At 49.3% G+C, this 17,910-nt stretch overlaps 1 protein-coding gene across 11 annotated transcripts in view; it reads left to right on the forward strand.

The window, feature by feature from the left end:
• Positions 1-17,910, forward strand: part of Tmco4 (transmembrane and coiled-coil domains 4) — an 83,022-nt gene that overhangs the window by 36,149 nt on the left and 28,963 nt on the right. For all 11 annotated transcript variants that reach the window (XM_031379236.1, XM_031379229.1, XM_031379227.1 and 8 more), the window contains 7 exons: positions 275-407; positions 9,145-9,242; positions 9,612-9,755; positions 10,423-10,542; positions 11,087-11,251; positions 12,542-12,678; positions 17,565-17,649. In XM_031379236.1, coding sequence (XP_031235096.1) covers positions 275-407; positions 9,145-9,242; positions 9,612-9,755; positions 10,423-10,542; positions 11,087-11,251; positions 12,542-12,678; positions 17,565-17,649 — 882 coding nt within the window. The remainder of the gene's footprint in view (positions 1-274; positions 408-9,144; positions 9,243-9,611; positions 9,756-10,422; positions 10,543-11,086; positions 11,252-12,541; positions 12,679-17,564; positions 17,650-17,910) is intronic.

Genomic DNA, 17,910 nt, shown 5'->3' on the forward strand with positions numbered 1-17,910 from the left:
AAAAAAAAGAGGATCACATGATCCTGGACCACTAGGACAGGAAATGGGAATGGTCTACTTAGAGGGTTACAGGCACACAGGGATCTGTGACCGGGTGTGCTTGGGTCAGGGGACAATCCAGAGGACGGGGGAGCTGCCAAGAGCCGCCTGTGAGGCCAACTGCCCTGGGGCTGTTGGTTTTGCTTCCAGGTTTAGGGTTTGCTGTCTGCGCCCTTGCTAGCATCCCTGGCTTAAAACCTGAACTTAACCTCTGGGCATTCTGTTTCCTTTGAAGGACACTATGATGCCCGGGCCAGAGTCCTCGTTTGTCATGTGACCTCCCTGCTTGAGGTGCCCCTGGAGGAGCTTGATATTCTCGAAGAGGTCTTCGTGGAGAGCCTGAAGGACGCCAAAGAGGAGGAGTCTGAGTAAGACAGCCCCGAGGCTCCTGCAGAAGCCTGAATTCCACTTGAGGGATCTTTGCCCAACCCAAGTTCCCTTCCCATGTAGAAGCCATGCAGTGAGGTCGAGGGAACATTAGACAAAGAGTCCCAGTAGCCCTGACTCACCACGTGACCTTAGCAAGTCACTTGCCACCCTCTCTGGGCTTGGCTGCAGAGGCAAGAAGAGATGCTTGTTAAAGGCGCTGGGTGTGTGACCACCATCTAGTGGTCCTTCACCATTCAGTGATCCTCCACCATCCAGTGGTCCTCCACCATCTGGTGGTACTGAAAACTTCGCTCCATCTCCAGCTTTTGTGACACTTTCTCTAACTACAGTATCCCTAGATACAAAATGCTATAAGGAGAGTTCAGCACCTCCCCCTACCCCCAGGGTCATCAGAGAAAAGAATGTAATCACAACAGAAAATACTCAGCCCAAGCTGGCACGTGGCAAGGGCTTGATGGATGTGAACCCTCCCCTTCCCTCGTAAACCCCCACACCAAGGATATGGGGAGATAGCTCAATCAGCTAAGCACTCACCGTGGAAGCACTGGACCTATGGTTGATCCCAGAACCAGAAAAGGCTGGCTATGGTGGTGCACACTTGTAATCCCAGCACTCAAGGGGCAGAGATGGGTGGTTAGCCAGCCTGACCAGATTGGTGAGTTTTCAGGCTATTGAGAGACCCTTCCTCAAAATTAAAAATAAGAAGTAGTGGATAGAGTCTGAAAAATGCCAAAGAGAATTTGTCCTCTGACCTGCATGTACACACAGACACATCACGTACCCTGCTGCCGCCACCCATATACACATTAAGAATGTGGAAAAGAAAGTCATCCTTGTGACTTGGCCAGAGCCCAGCTCTGGGCGTCATCTAATCCCAGTACCATAAATCAACTCCAGCCCCATCTTGATCCTGAAGTGCTGTAACAGGCACCAGGCACAGGGCGTCAGGCACACCTGCCCAGCATGGGCTTCTCTTCATCCCCACAGCCATCTCTGGGTCGCCCAGTTCCAGTAGTTGTACCCAGTGGGAGATAGAAATCCGAAGCTCAGCTCAGAGGCAGAGCCATCTCCCTCCAGTACATACAGGCAGAAGGACGGCAGACAGTGGCAAGGGGAGTTTTCAGTTTGGGTTTTTGGGTTTGCCTGTTTTGTTTTATGACAGGGTCTCTTTATGTAGCCCAGGTCTGTTCTGGAACTTGCTCTGTAGAGCAGGCTGGCCTCGAACTCAGATCCACCTGCCTCTGCCTCCTGAGTGCTGGGATTGAAGCCGTGCGCCACCACACGCTCTGGCAGTTTGTTGAAATAATGTGAAGGCCTGCATGGGCCTCTAGCATCCATGTAAAAGCTGGGCACAGCAGTGAGCACCTGTACCCTTAGCAATGGGCAGGGAGAGACAGGACGGTCCCCAGTGCTAGTCACTGAGCCCCAGGTTCAGTGAGACCCTATCTCAAACAACCAAATGGAGAGTGATTGAGGAAGTCACTTGCTGTCAACCCCTGGTCTTCAAATGTAGGACACACAAGAGAAATAATGTGAAAATATTTATGTTGATGCTCAGAACTATGGCAGGCAGCAAACAGGCAGACCTGGACCAATGACTTTAACCACAAGGACTACGACCTAGTTCTTCAACTATGTTGAAAATGTGTCAGCCTCATAGGCTTTGAGATGGAGAGACTTCCCAGTCGGTGCCTGAGGATCCTGCTATCAGACAGGAGCCGTGATCCAGAGGGGTCTGTTCTGACTTCATCAAATTCATAGAGTCAGAGAAGATGGGCACCAGAAGTTCCAACACAGCCCAACTCCAAACTTCCCTGGCTTTATGACCTTGAGAAAGTTATTGATGTTCTCTGGGCCTCAGTTTCCTTACCTGTGAAGTGGGATAGCAATGAAGACCTTTAGCCTAGGTTTCCCGTTGGGGCAGAAAGGAAGCTGATAGTGAGGGGGTCCATGCAGCTCATCATCTGTTTGTTAGCAGCTAGCATTACAATTATCTATCATCATATCTGAATGTGGAGCTTAAGGGACTGTGGAGAACTCTGTTCTCTAGAAGGATCTGAAAGTAAAGGAAAGCAGGCTCTCCACTGACCCTGCCGTGGCCTCGGGGAGGCGCCTTGCCCTCTCTGGGCACGAGGACCACTTTGCCACCCCTGTTTTACAGGATCGGACTGTGTAGAGATGCCTTTTAATGCTGAGGCTTTGTACCGGGTCTCTCTGTGGTGGCATTCAGAATGTGTCATGTCACCCAGTGAGTGCACTTGGTCCTCACCTGAATGCCACCCCAGCCTCCTCCTCTCTGTTACCTGACCTCACCTCTCCATACCTCGGTTCCTTCAGCTCCAGTGTGGGGTTAGTGGTCGGTCATTCTACATCAGAGGGTGTGGGAGGTTCAATTAATCACCTCACATCCAAAGCTTGGGACCGTGCCTGCTAGGCAGCAGGCCTCGGTGACCCTCAGCCGAGACAGGGCTGGACTTCATAACTCCTCCAAGAAATGCAGCCATTGTCTGACTCCTGCCCAGTGCTTCCTGATATAAGCCCAGGGCCTGCTCCATATGACTCTCTTACCGTCCTTGTGGGGAGTCAGCTAGCCCAGGTCACTTAGCTGTCCCATGGCTTCCTGATTCAATCACCATGTCCAGCCTGAGCCTGTGTGTTATTTTATTGTTTTCTTTCCTCCCCTTTTTTTGGGGGGGTTGGGGGGGAAGGGGTTTCAAGACAGGATCTCATTATATAGCTGTGGCTGTCCTTGCTATGTAGATCAGGCTGGAGTCAAACTTCCAGAGATCCACCTGCCTCTGCCTCTGGGATGCTGGCATTAGAGGTGTGCACCACCAGCACTGGGCTTCTGTGATTCTTTCTCTCTCTGTTTCTGTCTTTCTGTCTTTCTTTCTTTCTTTCTTTCTTTCTTTCTTTCTTTCTTTCTTTCTCCCAAGACAGAGTTCCTCTGTATAGCCCTGGTTGTCCTGGAACTCACTCTGTAGACCAGGCTGGCCTGGAACTCAGAAATCCACCTGCCTCTGCCTCCCAAGTGCTGGGATTAAAGGCGTGCGCCACCACCGCCTGGCTTCTGTGTTATTTTCTGGAGGACCAATTTGAAACCCTAGATATTCTCCTTCCAGGCTTTAGGAATAGCTCTCAGGGTGGGCTGGGGTTAGGGTGTACATCTGTTTGCCTGTAAATCACTCATACACATGCACACGAGGACAGACATGGACATTGGGGGGCTTCCCTATCACTGCCCATTCATTTCCTCAAAACAGGATCTCTCACTGAAGCCAGAGCTAAGCTGATGGCCGGCAAGTGGTAGCAAGCTTGTCTAGCATATGCGGGACCTTGAGTTCCACTGGAAACCGGTGGAAGGGAGGGGCTAGAGAGCACACACTCCCATGGGAGAGCAGATGCCTTGGATTGGTGGCTCCACACTGTGAACAGTGTTGGGGTCCTCCTCTTCTTGAGCTAGTTTCGCAGTTTGGGGGATCTGACCTTGGCTGACACGGAAACACCATCTCAAGTTCACGCCTCCTATTCTAGAAAGTGCAAGTGGCCATCGACTGACTATCTGAAGGTATGGGCTGCCATTGTGTCTAATCAGATGGCAAAGTCCATGGCAGGACTGAAGCCATCATTTAGATTTGGAGTTCCCAGAATTTCATCATCCAGGGAAAAGGAAAGAAGCAGCCTGGCTGTGACTCAGAGCAGATGTTGCCTCTCGGGCTCTCAGTGTTGAAATTCAACCAGACTACTGAAATCATTGCAGGGATAAAATGCTGCAATTATCAGTAAAGATAAGGAAAGGAAATAGCTGCTTACAGGGAAAGCAGTTATTAAGATGGGCACACATACAGCGATTAATAGGCCATGTGTGTGACTGAATACCTTCTAAGGAAAACACTTCCTTGGGGGTTGGCAAGATGGCTCAGCATGCAGAGGTGCTTGTGGCCAACACCCTGAATTTGACCCCAGGTACCCAGGTGAAGAGGAGACCTGATTCACGCAAGTTATCCTTTGGCCTCTGCGTATATCTACATACATAAACAGACATACAAGCATATAGACATGCAGTAAAAATGTAATAAAACTTGAAAAAGGAAAATAACGTTGATTTCATTTTTAAAAGAAACAAAAGGAAGAGTGGAGAGATGGCTCAGTGGTTAAGAGCACTGGCTGGTCTCCAGTTCCGAGCACCCACCTGGTGGCTCCCAAGCAGTTTAACTTCAGTACCATGAGCTCTGTCGCCCTCTTCCTGCCTCCACTAGCACTGCATACATGTGATAGACCATACATGCCAAGACAACACACACACACACGCACACATGCACACACACACACACACCAAAGTAATAAAGCTTTTTTAAAAGAAAGAAAAAAATCCCACCTTTTCCAGTCAGAAAATGTTTGGAAACATTAAAATGATAACATGGAGGAGGACCCTGCTAGGGGTCAGAGTGCCTTTTGGGGGTCGGGTAGGGGGGTGTCTCTGCAGAACCGCTCTGATGAGCTAGCTCCACACATTTGTGCCACACAGGCCTCAGGGACCGTATTGATTTTGTAGTCATTCTACTCCATCAAACTGAGCTAAGCCTGCTGATTGTCTGGTACCATTAGTATACAGACGTCACTGTGGGAGAAATCTAGAAGCTGTCAGTGCCAGGTCATGCACTAACTTGGAAATCTTAGTAGGTTCTTACTAAAAGACATTTGTAGCAATTGTGAACATTTTGTTTATCCATTTGCTTGAGACAAGATCTTACTATGTAGCCCTGCCTAGCCTCGAACTTGCCGTGTAGACCAGCCTGGCCTTGAACTCAGGAGTTTTCCACCAGTTCCCTTTTGTGCTCTTGTTCTATAAGTTTCTTACTGGGTGGTGAGTGGCCTGTACTCCACCTGCGTGTTTTCTCTTAGCCTGGGTCCGCTCTGTGTTTACTAAAAGAAACAAAGTAGCATGTGTTCCTGCAGTGATTGGTTCTGTTGCAAAAACCATGTTGTGGGGCTGGGAGATGTCTCAGTGAGTGAAGTGTTTGCTGTGCAAACAAGCAGCACCCATGTAAAAACTCCAGATGCAGTGGCATGAGCCTAGAGCCCAAGGCTCAGCCTGTGGATTGGGAAAAGACAGGCAAGCCCTTGAAACTCACTAGGCAGCCAGTGTAGCTGAATCAGTGAGCTGTGGGTTGACCGAGAGACCCTGACTCCCAAAATGACATAAAGAGCAATTGCAGGCTATACCTGATGTGGACCTCTGGCCTCCACAAGTATGCTCACTGGGTATGTGCACCTGAACACATGTACGCATGTGTACTCGAAACCTGCCCGGAATACCACCCAGGCCCAGGGCGAACGGCAGAGTGGAGAGCCAGGAAAGGGTGGGCTAGCAGTGCTGGGCCCCTGCGCCTCTTCCCTCAGCTTCCAGCTGCTCCTCAGTCCTTGTCTGTCATGCACAAGTGGGCTCCTGACTCCAAGCCACACTGCTGGACCCCACTGTGTGTAGCCAGCCTCCCCACTGTGTGTGGCCAGCCTCCCCACTGTGTGTGGCCAGCCTCCCCACTGTGTGTGGCCAGCCTCCCCACTGTGTGTGGTCAGCCTCCCCACTGTGTGTGGTCATGCTTCACTTGGGCCCTCTGTTGAGAAGCCAGCCTCCTGTTTGAACTGATGGAATGGCCATTAATGAAGGGTCAAAGCCTTTAAGGGTCAGAGTCTATCACTGCCTCTGGGTAGAAAGAAGTAAGGAAGTGGTCAGAGCAGTGAGACACATAATAACATCAGCAAACATATTGAATGGTGACAATTAGGAAGTCGCCTTGGCCGGGACATCTCATACAGGCCTCCAAACACTCCCTACACACACACACACACACACACACACACACACACACACACACAGCTAACCCCCCAGGGTGCTTACATGAAAAGGTTCAGATTACAATCCCTACAGAGTCACAGGCTCAGTGAGTGGCTCTGTCCCTGAGGTGGGGAGATTTAGCTGCTGTAACGGATAGCCCCCAAATCCCCATGGCTTGCAACACCAAGGCCTTATTTCTTGCTTTGTGCATCAAATGAAGATCGGCTGTGGATCTTGTCCCTGTCGTCCTGGTTTGGAGCTCTAAGCTGATGGATCAGTGCCTGTCTGGAACGCTGGCAGTCTCAGGTCAAAGCAAAGGAGACCTGGCAGCCTCCTGTACTGGCTTTTAAACATTCTAGAAATGACAGCATCGTGCCCCGCAACCCTACCCTGTGTTTCACAGAGGAAAGCTGGCCAGCAACTGGCAGCTAGGTGCACAGGAGTGCACAATCAAAAGCTCTGACATTTCTATGCACTCCAAGTCAACCAACAGGAAATTTTTTTTTAAATTTGAAACAAGGTGTAATATACCTCAGGCTGGCTTAGTGTGTGTGTGTGTGTGTGTGTGTGTGTGAGACCTTCTGATCCTCCCACGTCCACATCCTCAGCACTGGGGATTCAGGTAGGCTCTATCATGCCTAGCCTAAAATAATTATTGTTTTAAAAAATAAATTCTGTGCTGACTGTACTTCATTTCATTTTATTTTGCCCAAACAGGATAAATACAGTGACACATGGCATTGCTATATTGTATGAGAGATATGAAATCTAAATATCTCTAAAGCACTCAGGAAGATATGAGAAGCTATATGCAAATGTACACAGACGTAAGGGACATGAGCCCCTGTGGATTCCTGTGCCCTGTGGGACACCTAGAATCAATACTGAGGGGTAACTGTGGAATCCCACAGTTTAGAGCCTGACACCAGACCCCCTCACTCCTAGTCACCTCTCACCTTCCACCTAATGGTTATGTGTACCATCTATCATGGAGACCAGCTTCAGGCTCAGTGGCTGCCAAAGATCCTCACCATTGGTTTCTGGTTCTCTGCAAGGAGGCAGTTGAGAAGTGCTGCCTTCCACACCAGGGCCTCCTAGGAGAGGTGAGAGGGCGCTGGTGAGAAGCCTGCTCCTTGTTCCTCTCATGGGGAAGGATGTGGGTACATTGGTCAAGCATGGATAGAGGCAGGGGATTTCAGCCCACAGATGTGCAGGCTCTGGGTGGAGGTGGGGGTGCGGTGCGTTGTCCATTTGCAGTATGTGCGTTGGCTAGATAGGATAAGTGTCATCTTCACAAAGCAAGTCATCACTGGGCTACTGAGACGGCACAGCAAGTAAAGACACTGATGACCCCGAGTTCTGTCACTGAGACCTACGTGGTAGCAGGAGATAGCCCACCCCCATATGTTGTTCTCAAACTTACACACACACACATACAATTAATGTAGTGAAAAAATATCTTTTTTTAAAGAGATATGTATTATTGTCTTCATTTTGTAGAAGACTGAGGCTCAAAAACCTCTGTTGCATGGCACAAGCGGCCATTGTTACCTCCAAGGACATGAGCTCCATGAAGATTTCAAGCATTCTCTTAGCACACACACACACACACACACACACACACACACACACACACACGGCCCCTCTGGAATAACCACTATTATCTCCTTTGGGGTGTGAAGATAAGGTTTTCTCTGTGTAACCACCCTGGCTGTCCTGGAACTTGCTCTGTAGACCAGGCTGGAACTCAAGAGATCTGCCTACCTCTCTCTGCTTCCTGGAGTACTGGGATTAAAGGTGCATACCACCATGCCCAGCTATACCACTATTATCTCTTAAAGCATCCAGACCATGGGACCGCAATAAAGTGCTTCTTGACAAAGTATGGGAAGTGTGCAGTGTGGAGACTGGTGTAGAGGAAGGGCTCACTAAATATTAACCGTTTCTCGTCATTTATGATCATGCCGAGTTTGGTTGTCCAAATTCCAGCTTCAGTTCAGAGTTCTCTCGTAATGGCCTCTCCACCCACCTTCCACCTCTCTCCTTGTCTCTGATCTCCTTAAAGCAGCCAAGGGCTAAAGGTCCATTGGAGAAGCTGAGCATCTTGGCTCTGGGCATTGAGAGGGTCATTCTCAAAGGAGCTGGTGATGGCTGCTCGATTCATGCTCTCCTCACTGAACATTCTCAAAGCCTTGGGCTCCATGTCTGAACCACACAAGCTAGGCATGGTGGTACATGGCTGTAATTCCAGCACTTGGAAACATGGAGGCTGGAGGATCCTAAGTTTGAGGTTATCCACAGCTACACAGAGAATTAAAGGCCTGCCTGGGCCTTGAGACCCTCTCTCAAAGAGCTAAAAATATAAATTATAAAGACCCCAAACATTCTCCCTGCAGATAGCCCTCTTACCTTTGACTGGACTTACAGCATCTGTGTTTTCAGTCTGGACCAACTCAGCTGTTACCACTAGGCCCCTTCTCCCATACACACATTTTTCCGGCTCATTGTACACATAATTGCTCTGGAGGGGACAGATTTCCAAACCCCAGGGGAGATGGAATCTGCTGGCAGGATGAGGACACATTCTGTATTCATTTTGGGTTCATCTGTTCTGTGAAAGCTATTGTTTGCCTCTTTTGCTATTGTTGCTATTATTATTATTATTATTATTATTATCTTTTCATTATTTAAATTGCACCCATTAGGATGGATCTGCTGGGTAAGTAGTATGTTCCATTCACTGCAATTTCCTCCAGGCACTGATGGGCCCAGGACCTACCTACCTACCATTGATCTCTGGTTTAGGGGTTGGTGAAGTGGGAGGATTTAAGGGATCCTGGCCCATAGCTAGCCATAGACCTGCCTCTTCTCTCCAGGACCGCAGAAGCATCCCGGAAGAGAAAAGAAAAACGGAGGAAGTGGAAACGCTATCTCCTGATAGGCCTGGCCACGGTTGGAGGCGGGACAGTGATTGGTGAGGCTCTGCTGGGGGGTTGGGGAGGAATAGATTGTGGCCTGTGTATCAGTGGGGAGGTGGCCCCTGCACGTGACAGGCACCTAAGCCAGTAGTAAATATGCTCATTAACACTGATAGTCACTGCCCAGGCATGGTGGTTCATGCCTGTGATCCCAGCACTTAGGAGATAGAGAGAGGCAGAAGGATCAAGAGTTCAAGGTCATCCTTTGCTGCCTAGTGAGTCTGAGGTCACCCTCAGCTATGCGAGATAGTCTCTAAAAGTGAAAAAATAAAAATTAATTTAAAGGCATTGCGGAAGCTCTATAGAAGGCAGCACTGGGGAAAGAACCCATTAAGCCATGTCCTGACTGAGCTCTTACTCTGCAGGTGTGACTGGGGGACTAGCTGCCCCACTTGTGGCTGCCGGAGCTGCAACAATCATAGGCAGTGCTGGGGCAGCCGCGTTGGGCTCAGTGGCTGGCATCGCCGTTATGACCTCACTGTTTGGTGCAGCTGGAGCTGGCCTAACAGGTAAGGTTAAAAAGGAACGGGGCCTTGGAGAAGATTTTAATCCACCTTGACTCAGCCGAAAGGATACACCAGATGGCTTTTTGCAAGGGGCAGGGAGCAGAGGAGGGAGTGAGGAAATGTGGCTTTGCCCTTTTGGAATCCCAGCCAAGCCAGATTTGCAGCAGATCTTAGAAGTTGTTGGATTTGTAATCAGCACAGCCAGGGTCTAAGTTTCCCCATGTGTACCCCGTGAGTACTTGCTGCGGTGAAAGAGTCCAGCCCAGCCTGTTGCTATCACCCAGGGAGTACCCAGGCACCATCCCTCGGAGTCATGAAGTCCTCGCTGTGGCTCTCCAGCCTTGCCTGTGCTGGTGGCCTCCAGTCACACGCAGGCATGTGGAATGCTGCCAAGAATCACAGCTGGTATAAGCTGAGTGAGGGTTAAGGCCCAGCAGGAAATGCAGGAGAGAGATAGCAACTGAGGCAGGACAGGGCAATGATTCAGAACCTGAGTTCAGACCCTGGCCTGTGGTTTAATGGCCTTGAGCAGTGTCTTCCTATCTTCTAATCAGGGACAACAGTCGTACCTGTCTTAGAGTTCTCAGATGAAATGCATTTGTCCAGGAGCAGAGCATATAGACTCGATGTATGACTATGTAAACGCACTTGCTTGTGTCTCTGTCCTTAGGATACAAGATGAAGAAGCGAGTCGGGGCCATTGAGGAGTTCATGTTCCTGCCACTGACGGAAGGCAGGCAGCTACACATCACCATTGCCATTACTGGCTGGCTCGGGTCCGGCAGATACCGTGAGGATCAGGGTGGAGAGGGACTCAGATGGGAACCGGGTTTGCCTCTGTTGGTCAGACCCTGGGCTAGTTTGTTCTATGTGTCTTTAAGGACTGGGAATGGAAGGCTCATTTCACAGAGAGGGAGTAGACAAAGAGAGGTGCAAAGACCACCTTCTATCCATCCACCTGTGTACCCAACCGCCCATTATCCAGATAAGAATTCACCCATCCATCCATCCATCCAACCATGCATCATCTACCCAACCATCTATCTATCCATCTGTCCATCTATCCATCCACTCATCCACCCATCCACCCATCCACCCAACCCATCCATCCACCCACTCACCCACCCATTCATCCACTCACCCATCTATCCATCTATCCACCCACCCATCTATCCATCCACCCACACAACCACTCACCCATCTATCCATCCATCCATCCATCCATGTAGCAATCTTTATAGATTGCCATCCTCCATTCACCTGTTCCGTGACTGGGACACCCTCTGCCACAGCCAGTAGAGGATGCTGCCTACACCTATATGTGTTCTTTTCAGGCACGTTTAACGCACCATGGATGGCCCTAGCCCGCAGCCAGGAGCAGTACTGCCTGGCCTGGGAGGCCAAGTACCTGATGGAGTTGGGCAATGCCCTGGAGACCATCCTCAGTGGCCTCGCTAACATGGTGGCCCAGGAGGCTCTCAAGTACACCGTGCTCTCGGGTAAGCACCCCACACTGACACCATGGCACCCAAACCTTGCATGTCTGTAATCCAAGGGAACCTGGCTTTGTGCTGGAGACCAAGGGTGCAGACAATCCTAGGGCCGCACGCATGCCAGGCGAGCATTGCAGGAACCTGGCTGTGTGCTGGAGACCAAAGGTGCAGACAACCCTAGGGCCGCACGCATGCCAGGCGAGCATTGCAGGAACCTGGCTGTGTGCTGGAGACCAAGGGTGCAGACAACCCTAGGGCCACACACATGCCAAGCGAGCATTGCAGGAACCTGGCTGTGTGCTGGAGACCAAGGGTGCAGACAATCCTAGGGCTGCACGCATGCCAGGCGAGCATTGCAGACATTCTTAGCTCATCTTAGCACTGTGTTTACTTTTTTTGTGCTTTTTATTCTGGGAGGCAAAAGGAAAAAAAAAAAGTCAAAGTTTTATTCTGCATTTAAAGATAAGAAAAGTGGTTGCATCAATCTTGACCTTAAGCTAGAATGTTTTTATTATTATTTAAAACAATTTTTAAATTTAAATATATTTCAATCATATTCTTCCCCCAAGTTTGCGTTTGCTTTTTATCTCAAGACAGGGGTTCATTAATTTCCCCAGGCTGTCCTCGAACCCACTCCGTAGCCTAGGTAGACTTTAATTTTGCGATTCTCCTGCCTCAGCTTTGTTTGTGACTTTTATGCCAAGAGACAAGGCAACAGCCAATCATATAGTGTATCCATTGGATACTGCTTCATGACATGTCAACCCTCAAATCATGGTGTCGTAATCCTTTATTCCAACAGCTCAGGAGAGGCAAGGCTGAAGTTGGCTTATCTCAACTGGGCCTATTTATGGATCCATGGGTCAGTTAACTGTTCCCTTCCTCAGCCAGCCTGAGGCAACTTGAATGGCTTGGCTCTGTCCCATGTGTCTCTTGAAGACATCAAGCTGGCCCATACCAGTGGGAGAGATCAGCAGATGTGGTCTCATACCCCAGGCTAGCTCAAGCCCCCCACCTACTGTTTCTTTGCCCTAAATAAACAAGTCACTTGAGCTGGGCAAGGTAGTGGATTTAGGATACTGGATGAATGACTGGATGGAGCTGTCTTTGGAATCTCACAATGGCGTGTGCTTGGGCAAGAGATGTAGTTTATGCATCAGAAATGTTGTTTCAAGTTTCCCCATTTGCTGGTTAGAGTCTGTCACCAGGAAACCTTTCAGATTTTCTAGAGCATCCATCAGCCACACTGCCCTAGCAAGGCTCCCCCACTTCATCTGTGGGCTCCCATCTCCTCAGGTATCGTGGCTGCTCTAACCTGGCCAGCCTCCCTACTCAGCGTCGCCAATGTCATCGACAACCCCTGGGGCGTGTGTCTCCACCGGTCAGCAGAAGTTGGCAAACACCTGGCGCACATCCTTCTCTCACGGCAACAGGTACCCAGGAATGGTGGGGGTGGGGCGGGAGAGAAGGCAGACAGGGAAGCTTGCATACTGATATATACACCATGCCTACTAATGAGAACCCCGACAGTAAGTCCATTGGTCGGAGCCTAGCCGCTTTGGGGAAGAAAGTCATCTTTGCTGTCACTCAAGCTCAAATCAGGAAAGTATCCGAGGATACACAAAACCACCTGCATTGCAGCTCTGCGGAATGTGACTCCTCCTTCCAGCCTTCCTCACGTATGCACATGGTGTACGCACTCACACGCATTTACACACACACACACACACACACACACACACACACACACACTGTGGAATCTGACTCCTCCTTCCAGCCTCCCTCACGTATGCACATGGTGTACACACTTACACACACTTACACACACACACACACTTGCACAATACATACTTACACATACACACACACATAAATAAATAAAAATAGACCTTTTTAAAAATAGCTTTAAAATAAGATTTGGATCCAGGGCCACAGAAATTTGATAAAGTGCCTGTCCCCAGAACCTACATTTAAAAATAAAACAAAACAAAGAAGTTCTGGGTATGGTGGCTCATGCCTATAATCTCAGCATTCGGGAGACAGACGCAGGCTGATCTCTGAGTTCGAGGCTAGCCTAGTCTAGGACTACACAGAGAGACCCTGTCTCAAACAAAAAAACAAAAAAAACAAAAAAAACAAACCAGATGTGGTCATCTACACCTTTAATCTCATCACTGGGGAGACAAAGACAAGTGGATCTTTGGGGCTCACTGGTCACCAAGGCTTAGCCAAATCAGAAAGGCCCATGGCCAGGGAGAGACATTGCCTCATAAAACAAGGTAGGTAGATTCTGAGGGATAATGATCAGTGTTGACCTGTGGCCTGCACACATACACACACACATACACATACGCACACACATATACATACACACACACGTACACACACACAGTGTATATACATGCATAAACATACAGGCACACACATACAAACGTACATATGCATATACACAAACACACACCTGCACAAAAACATACACACATACACAAACATACACACATAAATGCACACATACACACATATATACATATACGTGCCACAGACTGGGTTGCTTCAGGGACCCCTTGTTCCACGGGGTGATAAAAGTTCTGGCCTGGTGGGCAAAGAGTTCGGCGAGTGACAAACAGAAATGACACAAAGGAGTGTGGTATCTGAATGCAATTTGTACAAAGCAGAAATCAGGCTTATATAGTATACAGAGAACAGGGCAAATGACAGAAGTCCCATAGGCAGGAGACGGCCGCATCAAGGTCAGTGAGAACAAGCAGCCAGGTGCAAAGTGGAGGAGCAGTGGTGTCCTTCTTCTTGGGCTATTTTGGTAGCCACAAGATAAATTCTCTGGGTCTGTCTGAGGCAAGTAGCTGAAGGTCGAATACTAGCATTCCTTGGCTGTAACATAGATAACTAGTGACGGAAGCCCTATAACTTCTCTCTGGTTATAAAACAATTCTTCCTTGTGTGGGACTGCTCTGATAATAAGTACCTAACTGCTATCTCTAACTTTGGAGACACCCTGTCTGGTAAGACAGCTTCTTTGTAAAGATTCCAAGCTAATTACAGCTAGGAAATCAATTAGGATTATTGAAACACTGTGGAGGCCAGGAAATAATGTTCATTCTCAGTTTTAGCTAATTATGAAATATTTCTTAGGGCACCTTTATGCCTGAATAAAGAAAGCACGCAGATCTCTCCACAGACTTTAGCAGAGACCAATCTGGAACACACCTGAGCTAGGAGATGTCAGCGACTGACCACCTCAGGAGACTGACTCCCTTTGAAGTGTACGCCTCAGGACCTTTATCAGGTTTTTAGGCCTTTCATACAGACACAACCGAAGTAGACGAGTTCTGTGTGACATATACACAGTGTCCATACATGTATGCATACACATACATATATAAGCACACATATACAAACATGCATATGCACATACATACTCCCACAAACATGAACACATGCACACTTGCACATATACACATATATACAGACATATACACATGAATGTATAATACATTCTCTCTCTGTCTCTCTGTCTCTCTGTTTCTCTGTCTCTCTGTCCCTCTCTCTCTCTCTCTCTCTCTCTCTCTCTCTCTCTCTCTCTCTCTCTCTCTCTCTCTCTCTCTCTCAAGGTAAAAGTTAATTTTTGCTGGAGAAGCCCAGGGCTCAGGCACTCCTATGGTATGTGCCATGGGAGAGAGGCCCCCTTGCCTTGAGCAGGAAGTCACAGCCACACCACTATTTCCCATGGTATGGCTTGAATTCCTTGCTCCAAGGTGACAGTATTTGAGCTCCAGGAGGCAAGAGGAAGAGCTGAGGAGCAAAAGCAGGTGCTGTACAACCTCTCAGTTACCCTCTCCTTGGCCAGAGACTAGTCACATGACCACACTTCACTGCCCCAAAAGCCAGGAAATTCAGTCTTTATTCTGAAAGGGCAAGCAGCCAGCTGAAATTCAATTACTGCGGACAAAGGGGAGCATAGCTACTGACAGACCCAGCAGTTTCTGCCAAGGTGGGGGGTGTTGCCTGGGAAACGGCTAACGCCAGCCAATCTCTGCATCTCCCCTCCCAGAATGAAAGGGAAACCCTATAGTAGGCCTTTGGCAGGTCTGGCTGGAAGGCACAGACTGGGGTGGGTTTGGCTAAGCAAGGTGAACTTTTTCACCTCCCATGTTGCAGTCTGGGTATCAACGACCAAGAAGGGTGATGACTGGTAACATCCACACCTCACACACAAGTGTACTCTCCTCACAATATGGAGAGCAGAAGTCAGACCTGCCTCCTCAGGTTGCCTTCCTTGTGGATTCCTGCTTCCAGCATCCATTTCCTAGCCTCTTTTCCCTCCCAGAGGCCTATGTCCTCCTCTGCTGGTAGACCCTCCTCCATCTTCAACACCAGTGGTGTTTGGAGCATCTGCAAGCTTCTTCTCTGTTTCTCCCCCCTCCTGCCTGCCCGACTCCTGCGTCCCTCTGACTCCTGCGTCCCTCTGACTCCTGCGTCCCTCTGGCTCCTATGTCCCTCTGGCTCCTGTGTCCCTCTGACCTCTGTGTCCCTCTGACTCCTGTGTCCCTCTGACCTCTGTGTCCCTCTGACTCCTGTGTCCCTCTGACTCCTGCGTCCCTCTGACTCCTGTGTCCCTCTGGCTTCTGTGTCCCTCTGGCTCCTGTGTCCCTCTGACTCCTGTGTCCCTCTGACTCCTGTGTCCCTCTGACTCCTGTGTCCCTCTGGCTCCTGTGCCTCTGACTCCTGTGTCCCTCTGGCTCCTGTGTCCCTCTGACTCCTGTGTCCCTCTGGCTCCTGTGTTCCTCTGACTCCTGCATCCCTCTGGTTCCTGCATCCCTCGGACTCCTTTGTCCCTCTGGCTCCTGCATCCCTCTGGCTCCTGTGTCCCTCTGACTGCTGAATCCTCATCCTGCATCCCTATTTATCTGTTTTGTTTTGGTTGAGACAGTGTCTCACTCTATAGCCCAGGCTGTACTAGAAACATACTGGCCTCAAACTCCTAACAGTCATCTAGGCTCAGAGTCCTATGTGCTGGGGTCACAGTAGTGAGCCACTATGCCGAGCTGAGATTCTTGACATCTGCAAAGTTCTTATCCTGGGCAGCAGGTAACACTCACAGGTTCCAGGACCTGGGATGTTCACACACACCCCAGCAGAAACCATTACTCTGTCTTAGTTACTTTACTATTGCTATGACAAGATACCATGACGAAGAAAACAGAAAAGGAAGTGTGTGACTTGAAGCCCACAATTCCAGAGGGCTAGGCAGGCAGGCATGGCATAGAGCGGTAGCTATGGGCTCACATCTCAATCCACAAGCATAAGACAGCGCTAATTGGGAATGCTGTGGGCTTTTTAAAACCTCAAAGTCCATCCCCAGTGACACACCTCCTCCCACAAGGCCACACCTCCTAATCCTTCCCAAACAGTTCTACCAACTGGGACAAAGCATCTGAATATACGAGCCTAGGAGGGCCGTTCTCATTAAAATAACTGCACTGTCTTCTGGGAGCCCCACCTCCTTCAATCTTGTGCCAAGTGCCAATTTCTCTGTGTCTGAGCAAATTCCCCAACATTGTGTGCCCATTCCAGACTTTCAGAGGTTGGCATATAGAAATGAAAAGCATTCCTGGAAGTTGTGGCTGTCCCTGGTCTTCAGCCACCTGACTAGGACTCTCACCCTTAGCTACAAACCAGAAGCATCCTCTCTGTGCCTAGAAATGCTCAGGACAAAAAGGGAGAGGACACTAGGCACTATCCACGGCTTTTAGCTGCCTGCCCCCTCACCTCCTGTGTGGAGCCGGACCCTGTTCTCCAGTCTCCTTTTTCTTTAGCATGTCCCATGATGCCTCGCCTTTCTCCAGGCTCCCAGACACTGTCTTATCACTTAGAGCCTTTCTCTCCAGAAAACCAAGCCCCTCCCATGCCTTCCTAGTCATCACATTGCATCTTGTGTCTGATCTCTACATCCCCAGAGGGACCCCCACATCACTGCAGTCCTTAGCCATAGGACTAGTCCAAGTCCATAGCCTTGTAATTGACTTAGTCTGTGTCCCTGGGAAGAAGAGTCATGGCCAATGATGCTTTGAGATAAAAGGGAGTTAGCTAAGCCAGAGACCAATTGCTCTTGAGGGAGCCAACCCCTGAGCTGCTATCTCCTGCATCTGCAAGGGCCCTGACATCGTTGATTGACACTTCAGAGTGTGGGAACCGTAACATGCACCCAGGCAAGTGCTGACGAGTTTGTAGTCCATGAAAGGACTGACATGCTTAAACTTGCTGTAATCTCTCCAAACACCTGTGTCCTGTTTCCCCTCAGGGCCGGAGACCTGTCACCTTGATTGGATTCAGCTTGGGAGCCAGAGTCATCTACTTCTGTCTGCAAGAGATGGCTCAGGAGCAAGGTAAGCACACGCATTGAGCCCTTCTCAAGTTGGTTCCCAGGGCATAGGTTCGGGGCCTGGGGTCATGAGTTTTGCAAAGTATATTCCCAGTCCTTAAAATAACAGTTCAAATGCATACTTTTAAATGGAAAGACCTGTTCAGTGTATGCACTAGACTACATGAATGGAAGACTGTCCCATCATGATGACATGTCCCTGTACTCTGAGTGTCAGACTGCACCGTGTCTGTGGGACTCACCATGAATCCGAGAGAAGGAGCCT

This window comes from Mastomys coucha, unplaced genomic scaffold (genome assembly GCF_008632895.1).
Source record: "Mastomys coucha isolate ucsf_1 unplaced genomic scaffold, UCSF_Mcou_1 pScaffold18, whole genome shotgun sequence".
Lineage (NCBI taxonomy): Eukaryota > Metazoa > Chordata > Mammalia > Rodentia > Muridae > Mastomys > Mastomys coucha.